At 30.6% G+C, this 14,472-nt stretch overlaps 2 protein-coding genes across 2 annotated transcripts; one reads left to right on the forward strand and one right to left on the reverse strand.

Moving 5' to 3' along the window:
* Positions 1–2,834: 2,834 nt before the first annotated feature.
* LOC124846722 (putative glucan 1,3-beta-glucosidase A) lies at positions 2,835–5,389 on the forward strand. The gene is made up of 8 exons (XM_047324056.2): positions 2,835–3,148; positions 3,240–3,359; positions 3,468–3,665; positions 3,760–3,921; positions 4,005–4,174; positions 4,276–4,425; positions 4,554–4,897; positions 5,003–5,389. The coding sequence occupies exons 1-8, from the start codon at positions 2,903–2,905 to the stop codon at positions 5,185–5,187; spliced, it is 1,575 nt and encodes a 524-aa protein (XP_047180012.2). The 5' UTR covers positions 2,835–2,902; the 3' UTR covers positions 5,188–5,389.
* A 4,418-nt stretch (positions 5,390–9,807) lies between these two features.
* On the reverse strand, positions 9,808–13,514 carry LOC124846728 (inositol-3-phosphate synthase). The gene is made up of 10 exons (XM_047324061.2): positions 13,252–13,514; positions 13,087–13,155; positions 12,872–13,007; positions 11,628–11,875; positions 11,264–11,490; positions 11,023–11,138; positions 10,640–10,816; positions 10,365–10,553; positions 10,218–10,280; positions 9,808–10,136 (listed from the first exon to the last, which is right to left on the reverse strand). The coding sequence occupies exons 1-10, from the start codon at positions 13,437–13,439 to the stop codon at positions 10,017–10,019; spliced, it is 1,533 nt and encodes a 510-aa protein (XP_047180017.1). The 5' UTR covers positions 13,440–13,514; the 3' UTR covers positions 9,808–10,016.
* Positions 13,515–14,472: the final 958 nt, after the last annotated feature.

Raw genomic sequence — 14,472 nt, forward strand, 5'->3', positions numbered from 1 at the left:
TAAATATTAAAAGTAAAAAAATTTAGAAAACAGAGTTTAAATATCTGGATTCATTTATATTCGTAAGATTATGTAAGCACAGCTCTACCAATTAATTACTTTTGGAAATTGTGTTTAAGAAGGCACAGTGTAGAGTTTGTAGTCAAAAGTTGAGATTGATTACGAGTATTGAATAGTGTTGATGGTTTGAATCGAAGGGTTTAGACATAATAAATTTTAAATCTAATTTAATTTTATAAAATTAAAAATTTACATTTATTTATATATTTTTAATAATAAATTTTTTACAAGGACATCACGTCATCGACACAAAATTATTAGTAAGTTTGATTTGTTGAAATAGTACATCAGGTCTTGTTGACTCTTTGGTAACCTTTTAACAGCCTTGTATGACGTAGGTTGTCGGTGAAAGAGATTGAAAATTATGAGTCCTTTTTGGTAAGTGAGTGGTACTTATCCGCGCCTAACTATTTCTTCTTTCAATTCATTTCAAAGCAATATATTCAACTGCTACTCTTCCATCTGCAATTTACCAAAAGGGAAAACTTTCTAATTTATGACTCTGACTCTATGCCCATTTCACATGAATACCTCTTTTTATATTTGCTTTTATAAGACATAACATGTATGCCATCAATGGAACTATATTGTCTGTCACTGATTATTAAAACCACTTAGCTCTAATTTTTACTTTTCCAAATGCATCGGATCACTATGATTGCATTGCTATGTTCTCTAATTTTCTTCAAATAAAATGTGGTTCACACAAAATTTAATAGTTACACTAATGTAAATACACTTCTACTATGACTCAACATTTTGTGTTTAAAATCAATATTATTTTACAATTATTAAAGAATGCCCCTGCATTATAGTAAGGTTGTAATTCAAGTTACTTAAAGAGAATGAGCAAGGTGTCATGTTAACTAACACCTTATTGGCCACAAATAGAACGAATTTTTGGATGGTGTGTGTTTCTTTCAATTTTAATTTTTTATACGATTGAACCAACAACACTTGTATGGCGCTATCAAACTGCATGTTAAAATTAGAAATATAGACTTCAAGTTTAAATAAGTTAGTAAATTTGAGAATTTTTAATTAAATTTCTACTATTTTATTTATTTATTGAATACTAAAAAATATTGTAGTTTTTAATTGAATTTCTATTGTTTAATTTTTTTCATTAACTGAGTCAAATAGTTTTTATCTTATATCATTATTTTATATACTTATCTCCACATATTAAAAAATATGTTATTTTGTGATAGATATAAAAAGATATTGTAGTTATCATATGACAATAAGTTACTTTTGCTATTTTCTAACAAAATATGTTAGATAATAAAATCGTCTTGCTTTTAATAATTTCTATATCATAATTTATAACCAAGGAATTATCCTTATTACTATCATTGATGTTAGTATGGAAGTCGTCATGTCTTAAAAATAACTAAGTAAGATGACAAAGTAAAACAATAATTAAGTTACCTAATTAACAAAAAAGTTAAACAACGTAAACTCAATGGACAAATATAAGTATTTTGAATATTCAATAAAACAATTATTTTTAATAGAAAATCAATAAAAACTATCAAAATTTATAAGAGAATTAAAATTTACTTAGTATTTTATTCAATTATAATAAGTGTAGCTTGCTATATTCTCAATTTTTCTTCTAATAAAATGTGATTCATATACAATTAAATAATTACACTATTTCAATATATATAATACATCTTCTACTATGATTCAACAAATTTTGTTTGAAATCCATGTTATTTTAAAATTGTTAAAAAACTACTAGGGTTTTAATTGAAGTTACTCAAAGAGAATGAGCAAGGTGTCATGTTGACTAAGAACTTATTGGCCAAAAAATAGTATAAATTTATAGAGGGTGTGTGTATGTTTCAATAATTTTTGGTACGATTGAACCAACATTACTTACATGAAGCATCACTTGAAATGTGAGAAAGATAAAGTATAGATGTTGAGAACCAAGAAAATCCTCTGTAGAATCAATGCATCTACTCTACTCTATAGGGATTGCAAGTTCTAAGCCAAACAAACACAATCATTATACTCTTTTCATGCACCCATAGTCATTCAACTTTTCAACAAACATTTTTGGCTGCTTCTTCTGTGGCGTAGGAAACCAAAGTTAACAAGAAAAAAGAATAAATGAACGAATCAAACGTTTCCTACAACACATAAAAAAACCTTCTGACTAAGTTTTTTTAGAAGCTACGTAAGAAAATTTTATAAATATTTCTCAATAATTTTAATATATGGTAGCAAAAAGAGAGGTCCCTTTGTTTGAATGTTTGGTTTAACACGGAAGGAAGAAAAACTGCTCATATTTTGGATCAAAGAGGAGGGACAGTGTTCATGGATTCCAAGTTTACTCATATTCTCATAGAGACAAATATAAATATAATAAAGAAAATAAATAACATAAACCATTATATTTTAAAAACTAAAAATGATACTATTTATGCGAAAGTGCTGTGTGAACAACAGAAAAAGGATGCTTCAACAAGAAGAAATAATAACTGAGAGGGAAATTATAAATATAAAAAACATTTTTTGTTAAAGTGTCATTTTTTAAATAAAGAAATAACAAAAAGGTTATCTAAATGCACAAATGAAATTGAGATGATATTCTCCACCTACTTGTATATGCCAATGGCGAGGCATTTGATGTAAAAATTTGCGTGAAACATACTACTTGTATTGATATTTAAAGGCATATGATTGAACTTTTTTCTATATGCTTTTTTTGCTAATTTTTAGGGTTGCTAAATCTAAAACTTGGGTTCCAATCTTCAGATGGAGACAGAAAATGATATATAATCCAAGTAAAATTTAAGCGAAAATATTTGTAGAGTTTTGAACTCTATATATGTTATACACACTATCCTCTAGCGTAGTACTCACTACTCCACACAAGAAAAAGTGTAGTAAGATGAGCAACCGATTATTGTATGCGACCCTTGTGCTAGCTTTCTACCTCTCGTGTTACTATGCTCTTGCTCAGACTGAAAATTTCAATTTGCCACTCAAAGCTGTGAATCTTGGAAATTGGCTCGTTATTGAGGGGTGGATGAAACCTTCTCTCTTTGATGGAATACCCAATAAAGATCTTTTGGTATGTTGCTGTTTATCATAATTTTTATCTTTTGGCAATGCCCTCTTTTTTCTTTTATCGTTTCTATCATAGAAAATTGTGTCAAGTGCAGGATGGAACTCAAGTGCAGTTAATGTCCACCAAGTTACAGAAATATCTCTGTGCAGAAAATGGGGGAGGAAGTATTGTTGTTGCCAACCGCACCAGAGCTTCGGGTTGGGAAACCTTCAGGGTTGGTTCCTCTATTCATACATACATATTTATATATATAAATACACTTTCAAGAGTTTTATGCATTTCATTAGTGCCATTTTTTCTTTTGTAACCATCGAGAACGCAGTTGTGGAGAGTCAATGAAACGGCCTTCAATTTTAGAGTTTCCAGTAAGCAATTTGTGAGATTGACAAATCAAGATGAAGGAAACAGTCTGGTGGCTGATTCTGATTCACCGAGCGACAGGGAAACGTTTGAGATTGTGAGGAATGATGATGAACCAAACAGGGTTCGCATCAGATCACCAAACGGTCTGTTTTTACAGGTACTTTGGTCTTATTGGTGTTACTGTTTAACTAAATCTTAAATATAGATTTTGTGGTTTGTAATGTTTCTATGCTCTTGATATTGTTTTTCAGGCCATATCAGAGACTGTGGTACTTGCAGATTACGAAGGATCCAGTTGGGATGATAATGACCCTTCGGTCTTCAAGATGAATGTTTTGACGGGAAGCATTATAAGAGGGGAATACCAAATTACAAATGGTTATGGTCCAGACAAAGCTCCCAAAATCATGCAGGTAAACATCAGCTTTAAAGAGAACTTTAGATCAAATTTTAATTTATCAATGATAAAGCTGTTATGTGGGGCATGCACATGCAGGATCATTGGAACACGTATATCACCGAAGATGATTTCAAGTTCATGTCAGAAAATGGCTTAAATGGTGTCAGAATTCCCGTGGGGTGGTGGATAGCTCAAGACCCAACACCACCAAAGCCGTTTGTAGGGGGATCCTTGGAAAAGCTGGACAATGCCTTCACATGGGCAGAGTAAGACCATTTAAGGGATAGTGTCCTGTCAATTTCGTTACCATGTAAAATTGGAAAAACCAGTTTGTCTCATTAAATGTCGCTTTTCAATGACGTTGCAGAAAGTATGGAATTAAGGTAATTGTGGACCTGCATGCTGCTCCAGGCTCACAGAACGGAAAACCTCACAGTGCCTCTAGAGATGGATATCTAGAATGGGGTGATTCATACATATCTGAAACTGTGGCTGCCATAGACTTCCTAGCCGAAAGGTTTTACTTTTAATCTTTAGTTAACGTCCCTTTTGATAATTTTCTAAAATGTGTCACCATCCTGAGTCTTATATTTATAAATACATCATGCAATGTAATATAAACTATTTGTGTTAATTGGGTTTCAGATATGCAAACAGATCAGGTCTGGTAGCAATTGAGCTGATGAATGAGCCTCAAGGTGTAAATTTGGAAAGCCTTAAAAGGTATTATCAAGCAGGTTATGACACGGTTCGAAAACACACGTCGAGTGCCTATGTGATAATGTCTAACCCTCTGGATAGAGAATCAAAAGTGCTTTTGTCCTTTGCTGGGGCTTTCAGTAAAGTGGCCATTGACGTGCACTACTACAATCTCTTTTCGGATAGGTTCTCCAATATGAATGTGCAGCAGAACATCGATTATATCAGAAAACAAAGAGCTTCGGATCTTAGTTCTCTCACCACATCTGATGGACCCCTCATTTTTGTAGGTAAGAAAGTGACATAAATGCTTTATCATATTCTTGGATTCTTTTAAAACCTTGTGTCTTAAGAAAACTATATAGTATATGATAACGTGTTGATGGAATCTGCAGGGGAGTGGAGTGGTGATTGGAAAGTTCAGGGAGCATCAAAGGAAAGTCAGCAAAAATTTATGAAAGCCCAGTTGGAGGTATACTCTGGTGCCAAATTTGGAAGTGCTTACTGGGCATACAAGTGTGACTCTAACTCCTGGAGCATCAAGTGGATGATACAAAACGATTATGTTAAGTTTAGTTAGTGTGGCCTATGCTCAAAAAAGAGTATTGGGTATCCAAATGAAACTGTAATTTACAAAAATAAAGAAAAACACAACCAATATAGGAAGTTCGTCAAATACTTAGTCACTTCAAAAACTTACATCCTAGTACTTAATTGTATGCATAATGTTGCTTCCTTCAAATCTTGAATTTTTATACATTTATCTTGATCCTGTTTTACAAGGAATGAGTATTGTAGTAGCAATCTAATGAAAATGTCTTGGACTTGAAAATAAATTTCCATAAAAGCATTGTCGAGGATATAATACAAACCCTGAACTTCACTTGCTTGGGTTGTGACATCTTCCCACTCAAGCTTTTAAGGAATAACCTTTAGATGAAAAGATCATTCGATAAAACATGATTTTAATCGTATGGAAACCATGAAAAAAAATATATACAATTCAAGATAATGATAAGAATTAGAATAAATCTTGTATTCATAAAACAAATATAAATAATTGTTACTTGAAATCTAACTCACAAGATAAAAAAACATTAAAATTGAACCCTCTCTACTTCCTTGTACTAATTAACTACTATTATGTCACACATTTCACAAGCTAAGAAGTACTATTTTTGAATAAATAATATTACAAAATTAAATATGAAAATTCAAACATTATATTCAATCAAGAGTTATGAAAATAAGTAAATGAAGTCATATCTCAATCTTTTATATGAGATTTATTTACAATTTATTATGTTATAATCACACAACGAAATGTTCGTATATAAAAAGACAAAGAATAAATGAATTGGTTTACTTAATACAAGTTGTGTTTTTTAAAAAAATTTCTCTTTTATAAATTGATTTTATAACTAAAATCGATTCTTTATAAATAAAGACAATAAGATAAAGAGCGTAAGAAAAGAGATAATTACACAAGTAGTTTTATATTAGTTTGAATCAAAAGATTCAACCTCTAGTTGTTAATATTTCTAAAGAAGGATTAACTAATCATTAAGAAATAGCAAAACTTACAATAACATAGAATTGAGTTAAGGTTAGAAAATACCTTTTAAAGACACAAGAGATGAACAACACTCCCTTTGACACATAAAGGATGAACAACTTTTCTAGCAACAACAACAGTCAATCACTTAAACACACTTAGTGAAAGTTCTCGCTATATCCATACTAGATTTTTCAAAGCCCCTTTTCACAAACAATAAGAATTTCTTTAGTACACAACTCTTAAACCTCTCAGTGAAAATTATTTTGAAGTTAGGTTTAGGTAAAATATATATAGACTTTTGTTTTAAAATTAGGTCAAAAAATTAAAGAATTTATTTGTAACTGTCATTAATAATCGATTATCAAAAGTTGTAAACGATTATTTCAAAAACTATTTCAAAAATTATTTTCTCATTGTAATAATTGATTATCTCAAGTGATAATCAATTATCACATAGATTCTTTTGAAAAACTTGATTTTAATTATATAATTAATTATCAATAGTGATAATCGATTAGCACAAAGGATTTTATAAAAATTAAAACATTTTCTAAGTGTTTTATTGCTTCGGTTATGCCTATTGACTTTTAATCTACTAACTTAAATAAAATATACAAATTACAATACTTCAACCACTAAATTCTTAAGTCTTCAATGTATATTTTGAATCCAAACATTATTTAAATCTTGAACAGTTATCCATGAATCAAAACTCTTTATTGGAACAAAATGTTCATCTCCTTCTTTTGTCAACATATTGGTATCAAATTTTTTCAATATCTCTTCTTTAGAAGATCTTATAGTGATATCATAATTGATAATTGATTCTAAGACGATTTAGATGAGTATGATATAAAATAGGTGAAAAACTCTAAAATTTAAAAGTTGATACTCATATTTGAGAAAAAAATATTCTAATATAAAGAGACTCACCTAAAAATGAAATTGTTAAAAATTTAAGATAAATTGAAAATTTCACATTAAATAAAAATGACTAATATATAAATAAAATAAAAAACTAATTCATTTTGTTAATCTCCTAATACCTCCTCCATATAAGATTTTCAACAAATCAAATCCCAAACTTGTTAAACTTGTTAAAAGAGATGGAGATATAACTTATGTCCTTTGTGCCACGTAATTGTTCAATTAATATCATATCTATTGTTTACTTGTAACTAGGGTTTAGACTAGTAATTAATCATACATTTCAAACCTAATAGAACTATTATAATTAGAGTAGTGGAAAGGTGTCACTTGCTAATTATACTGACAGGTTTAAAAACACACGAAACCTATAATTAGATTTGAAGACATAGATATTTAGAATATAGTACAACTTGTAATATTATGATCTATCTAATAATAAACCACATGAAATTTTTTTCAGATAGTGAATTATGTGTGTAAAAATCATAATCTTTAGTCTTTCTAATGGTAACACTTTTAGACCAAATAGTATTTAAAAAAAAAGTCTCATTTTTATCTCTAAGAGTACACATCAATGATATATCTTGATAGGAATAAAGAACTACTAAACGAATGGAGTTTTCAAATTGCTTTATTTTTTAACATGTTACATATTTGTGCAAGCCAATTACATATTATGCACAGTAGTTCTTTTTTTTAATCTTCGCTGAGAAAACTTTGTATTTAAAAAACATTAGGCTTTTGAAATCAAATTTAGAATGTATATTAATTAAGTACTTAATTTATGTGAGAGGACATCTCATGAAGACAAAAATGAATTGTATCAATTAAACTATTGAGAAAGAAGATTTTAAATTCTAAAGGCAGTATTTAAATCTCATTAAAATTAGATACACTTATAAAATTAAGTGCCATTTTTAATGATGAAATAAATAATTTACTGATTTTCCAGATAAAAGCATATAGTGGGGTCCTAGAAATTGAAATATAAATTTACGGATACTATTGTGAGCTTGGGGCCACCTCATTCAAGTGTGGCCCATACAATGTTTTTATTCACTAAAATGGTGAGGTTATTTGCATCAATAATGAACCAATTCCATGCATCTTTCAACAATATAATTATTCATTATTTGTCAATTTTGAGTTCACTTTTTTTTTGGGGCCACAACAAGATACCTATTTCATTAGCACATATATGACTTTCAACCATGCCCCCAATGCCTCCTTACTAAAATCTAGACAGATTCTGTGGAATTATTATGAACTGACAATAAATTTTTTGGTCCAATAAAAAGAAAAAAACATGCATGTGATGAAGAAGACACGTGCAGAAATTATGGATGCGTCACATGACAATATAAATTCACATAAAAATTAATAAATATAATAAATGAAATATTAAAAAAAATTCCACCATATTTTACTTGTTAGGAGGAAATAATGGCGAGTTGAACAAAATGTTCCTTCACACATAATATCAACATTGAAAACTTTAAAGTACACTCATCCCATTAAAGAAACAGAGAAAAAAGTTTTTTAAAAGGTGATGATCAATGAGTGATTTGATGAAAATAGAAGAAAAATAAGGAAAAATGATAGTACAAAATATGAACAAAAAAAATCTGAGAATATTTAAACTGCGTTGCATCTCTTCTGAAAATAATTTCATACAGTGAAATCAGATATTAAGAACAAATTATTAGAGTATATTAATAATGCAAACAAAATTACACCATTTAGTTTAAAATTATTATATATGAGAAAAGAATTTATTTGATGAAGTGAAAAAAAAAATGGATGTTGTAGGCTTATGTGAGTGACATTGTAGTGATTAAAATGTGAAGAATGTCAGTGTCGATGGGCATGTGACTGAAGGCTGAAGGGATGTTCATGTGATGAGCATGGATTGGGCCAAATGGTCCAATTGGAGAGACTGGATCGTACAATAATGGATCCGTTCAATTCTCTTCACGCGTTTATGATGTTGAAACCACCCATTACGCCATCATGATGCCATGCTGTCTCATGTCTCTATCCATTATTGCTTATCTCTCTCATCTTCATTTTATTCTATTTTTTTTTTAAAAAAAAAACTAATATTCACTACAAGATTTAGAACATTTAAATTTGATCAATTATTATTTTTTAATTATGGGTTTTGCAAACATTACACTCAAATTATATCTTGCCAATTTAGCATGCGTTCGAAAGAGAGTTATACTAAATATTATGATTTGAAGCAACTAAGTCTATTTCCTGAATAAATACAATGTAACACTGCACTGATAGAACCTCTGCCTTAATAACGGGGAACATTGATTCATATTATTCTAGACTATGAAGTTAGTTTCCTTCTAAATAACAATCAATAATGTTAACCATTATTCGTTTTATATTTTATTATTCATTCTGTTCCTTTGAAACAGTAATACAAATATAAGAATCATGTTACTGATTCACCACTTTCAATATCAGGTCCAGATGCAGATGAAGCAAGTATCTCTGGTTTAAATGTTTGTATTCCAAATATTTTCAATAATTGCCATTACCTTTTATGAAGAACTTTGGGTGATTCTTAGAATACGTTTGTTCATGTGATGTGTGGTCCTAACCAGTCCTAGAAGTTAACACTGAGTTATCAGTTCTAAGAGAGGTTCTGTGCCAAGGCTTCCAGATACAGATAATAGAAAAAGGTAATTGCAAAGTGAATTAAGCACAAGACACTTGAATAACTTGTATTATTTTACATGCGTAGATAGCCTGCTCTCAAATAAGTCGCAGGAACACAGACACAGATCGTACGATCTTTAAATTCACATTTTGCAATAGATATCAGAAAAAGAGGGTATGGGATATAAGTTCAGTTTTAGGCACATTTAACCAAACTATCCCCAAACCGTAGCTCTCTCATTCCTACTTCACTTGTACTCCAGGATCATGTTGTTCTCGGGAGCTAATCCAACACAAGCCCTCATGATATTTTCCAGCATAGCTCTCTGCTTTGATAATGCATTCACCACTGGGGTACCAGGTGGAACCTGTGTTGTTGCCACCACAATAATTAGTTTTGCAACCTTCCAAAATTTCATATTATGTATAGATAGAGAATTTAAACTTACAAGAGGGGCCTTGGTCAAGTAACTGAGGATGGTGGCAACGGGGTGGAATGAGTGAAACTTGACCTGTTAACGCCATAATTTAGTCTTGGAAAGCTGAAAATTACAGAAGTTGGAAATTGGAAGATTCAGAGACATAATATGCATAACCTCATTTTCAGCTTTAAACTGGATTCGAGTGCTAAGCTCAGCAAGAAGAACCAGGTCCAAGATAATAGGAGCAGCTAACAGTGAATCCTCACAGGTGTTGTGTAACACTATTGTGTTCTTTCCACCCATGAATATCTCTGAAGTGTACTCATCCATCGCCCTCTTGCTATCCGCAACGTAAGGCACGTACTGCAAATTCAATAACCAGTAAACAAAAGAATCAGATAAACAACCAATTAGAGTGAGCAATATTAAAATGTGAAACAAAAAGTTACCTTAATAACAACAACATGGTCAGGATGTTCGCCAGGTTCATAGAGGATGGCGTTGCTGTTGACCATGTCGTCAACAACATTGCTCTTGGAAATTTCCTTGGAGCGGAAAGTTTGAGGGGCTGAAAGATTCATACCATCATTGTTTCCCAGATGGTTGTAACTCACTATTGATGTTGGCTGTTACTCATCACCAAGACAATAAAAAACATTAATTTCCTTCTACTTTATTAGCAAGCATAAATAAATATAGTATAACACAATACATTATTTTGATTCCAGTTAAGCATGAAAACAAACAACTTAGTAAATGATAGTCTGTCCTTAACCAGTGAAAGTAGCACCACGTGATCCGACATTAGTAAGAAAAAGAACAAAAGATGTACCTTGATGCCTGCCCCCACAAGGAAATCCACCAACACAGATTTCATTTTGGTCTGACCACTCTTAAAGTCATCTCCTCCAATCAAACTGTTCCTCCTGATGGCCAGATCAATCAGCCCTGATGACAACACGGCCAAAGTTCATCAATTTTACTTTTGCTTAAATAAGACACTTAACGACCCACATAATAATTATAATAATAATAATAATAATAATAATAATTAATAATAATTAACAAGGAACCTGGGACAAAGGTGTTCTGAGGGCTTCCATTTATGAAGGGAACATTTTCCATGACACAAGCAATGGCATACAAGGTGGAAGGGGAAATCTCATCCTCGTTCCTGTCCAAGGAAGCCAAGAGGTTTTCCTCGGTGTCGTTTAATCCCACAATTACGTTGCTGTACCTCTCTGTGTTGGCTGTCCAGAGCACAACCACCTTGTCAACCTTGCTCTTTTCCTTAAACTCCCTGAGTTTTCAAGACAAATAGTGGATGAAACAAATTCTGTTAGTTTCAAACAGAGTATACAAGATGCTAACTAGTGTGTCCCTGCGTGTATACATAGAGATGTAGTTATTTAGTTAGATTGAGAGCGTTGGACTTACTTAATATCTTTAATGATTTGTTCAACTTGTTCTTTCTTTGTTCCTTTGATGACGTTGTTGGCACGGTCTCCTTGGTTGGCAGCAATGAAATCGGGGTCAAAGATTCCAGGGAGTGGAGTCATGGATTCCATGTAAGGCCTCAACTGTTTCTGCAGGTCGATGTCAAACACCTTGGCCCTGGCCATGGCATCAGCCAGGTTCAAGTTGCTGATATCCCATCCCCCGAACACAATATCATCAGGGTTTACCTGCATAAATTAACGCTCATGATCATGCATGGTCGGACAAAAAGTATAATTGATTTAAGAATTTTTATGTTTCGACATGTTAGTATCATGAGTTCATGTCCACCTTGTCTGCTCACATGTTTATACCATGTTGTACAGTGTATTTATTTAATCTATACAATTTAAAATAATTATATATTCCCTTTAGTATTTTTTAAGAAAAATATGAGTTAATATAAATGGAATAATTTTGAATACTTTAGGTTTTAATACTTATTTTTATTAAATAAAAATTTTCATCTCCAGTTATTGTTTTGCGGTTTTATCCCCGTGCCCCAATACTTTGTGGGCCTTCTTCACTTTTTCCTTGATAAAGAAACATTTCCCAGAGAATTGAACTCAAGGGACAAAAGAAAATAAATAAAATAAGTGGGGCAGGATAAAAAAGAGAATATTCAGATTTTAATAATATTTTGACAAGAAGACTTTAGTGTAATATCATTAATTGTTTTTTGTTTTCATGTGGATAATTTATGTCAATTTCAATGGTTACTTTATTAAAAAAAAAGAAAAATAAGTTTTAATAGTATATTTTTTTCTAATCATCCTTAAATCATAAACTCCTATCTATATTTAAAACAAAATATAAAAATATTTCTTTTGGGCACTTTATTTGTGCAAAACGTCGAGTCAGGGAACATGCATGTTTATTAACCTATCTGTTTTTAATACGTTAGAACATATACACCACCAGTTATCCCTAATATGAAGTTAATCTTTATGTAAATATTTTAATATGACCAGTTTAGGTATTTCCATTAAAAAATTGTATTTTTAAGTGCTTTAATTTTTTTTATTATATTGTTTTTTATTTATTGATTCATTCTTCATCTCTGATTAATTTGCGGTTTAACTTGTTTCTTACAGCTCTAATTTTATTCAACTTAGGAAAATGACAAAAACAAGTTCAGAAATGAGTTGTAAAATATGAATGAGTGTAAAGAAACGAAAGAATACCATTGGAAGCAGACTCTTGAAAGGAGCATATATTTCCTCTCCTTGGAAAGACCCTACTCTGATAGCTGATGCCTGGGTCAGTGACCCAAAGTAATTGGCCTGTTGAATCTTGTCCTTTGTTGCCCATGAAATACCCCTGAGAATCATAACATGCTCATTAGCCACAAATAATACTAACAACTCTTAAAACTAATGGTTAAGAAAATCAAACTAACTCTCTGTTAGCAATAACACCACCGGTGAGCGTTGAGCCATTGTTTCCACCCCAACCAACAAGCATTACCCTAACACACATCAAACAAATCACATCAACAAAACAATTAATACAAATCATTCAAAACCACAAGAAAAACAGAAAAGGGAAAACGCAGAGAACGAACCCTAATTTAGGCACATCAGTGTTTGTTTTAAATTCATATTTCACAGTTTTAGGCTTCACAACCCACTGATAAGTGCCATTCTTGTTCTCGTGAACAAGTTCAGTGGTTTCGTAGTTATACACAGACTCAATCTCACTCTCTGTGTATTTCACGTTGGGACTCTCCACCTTAAAACTCTGGATAAACATTTTTCTTGCTTCCAAAGGTAAAAAGAAAAACTCTCTAAGGAGGAAGAAGAAGAAGATGGATGGTTGTGTGCAGTTTCACGTAGCGCATAACCTCAATATATAGACGAACCGCATTTGTACGCTTCTTCACATGTCACAAAATGAGTGGTTCTGAGACCCAGACTCACACAATAATTGTCAAAAAATTATATACACTATTTTACAACTTTATATTATTGTTTTCAACCATTTCATTTAGTTATAATACAGTTACAGTATGTCACAGTCAATATTTGTACCTTTTCCTAGTATATAATATGAATTCAATATTCAATATTAAATTATTCAAATTTATAATAATTATTTAAAAACGATATCTAACGGAAAGATGGGTTAACTTTTATTGACTCCCTTATTAATCTAAACATTGTACTCAATGTTAAGGAGTTGTTTTTTTTTTATAACTATTATATTTGTATAAAATATTACAACAATCAATTTAGTATCTAATATTGGTTGATTTTTTAATTTTTAATTAGATTTTTTAAATATTTTTTTGTCTACGAATGACTAGATTTTTTCGTTGCTAGTGATTCTCGTATATTTTATAAAGTAATGAGTGATAATAAATTGAAAATTTACCATTAACATTTATTCGTTGTAATTTGTTTATTGGTTTTTAATTTCTGATTTTTGAACAAATTTTAATGAATTATTTAATAGTATAAATAAATAAACTATATTTTTAAGTGGTTCCATTATTTAAAATTTTAGTATAGAAAAAAGCCAAAAAGTAAAGTATTCTTTATTTTTAAGAACGTTTTTATATTGATCTTGCTGTATAAAATTAACGAGCCTTCCATATAGTTCAATTAAATGTATTTTGAAAAAAAATTGTCTCAGTAATATGAGTAATGTTTAATAATGATATTACTTCATTAAATTTTTTTTTAATCAATCATGACATGAAAATTAGAATATCAATAAATTATTTCATCTTTTCGTTTTAACTCAATAAATTAATATTTTAAAAACCCTACCAACGAAAAAAAAT

This window comes from Vigna umbellata, chromosome 1 (genome assembly GCF_029865625.1).
Source record: "Vigna umbellata cultivar VRB3 chromosome 1, Vumbellata_1.0, whole genome shotgun sequence".
Taxonomy (NCBI): Eukaryota; Viridiplantae; Streptophyta; class Magnoliopsida; order Fabales; family Fabaceae; genus Vigna; species Vigna umbellata.

What these genes read in the sequence shown, in the direction of transcription:
- LOC124846728 (XM_047324061.2), bottom strand. Translation starts at nt 13,439, where the DNA reads ATGTTTATCCAGAGTTTTAAGGTGGAGAGTCCCAACGTGAAATACACA. An exon ending in TTGTGGGGGCAGGCATCAAG is followed by an intron (nt 10,817 to 11,022) that starts GTACATCTTTTG and finishes GATGAGTAACAG; the next exon opens with CCAACATCAATAGTGAGTTA. An exon ending in AGTTTAAAGCTGAAAATGAG is followed by an intron (nt 10,281 to 10,364) that starts GTTATGCATATT and finishes TGGCGTTAACAG; the next exon opens with GTCAAGTTTCACTCATTCCA.
- LOC124846722 (XM_047324056.2), top strand. Translation starts at nt 2,903, where the DNA reads ATGTTATACACACTATCCTCTAGCGTAGTACTCACTACTCCACACAAG. An exon ending in CAAACGGTCTGTTTTTACAG is followed by an intron (nt 3,666 to 3,759) that starts GTACTTTGGTCT and finishes ATTGTTTTTCAG; the next exon opens with GCCATATCAGAGACTGTGGT. An exon ending in AATGCCTTCACATGGGCAGA is followed by an intron (nt 4,175 to 4,275) that starts GTAAGACCATTT and finishes ATGACGTTGCAG; the next exon opens with AAAGTATGGAATTAAGGTAA.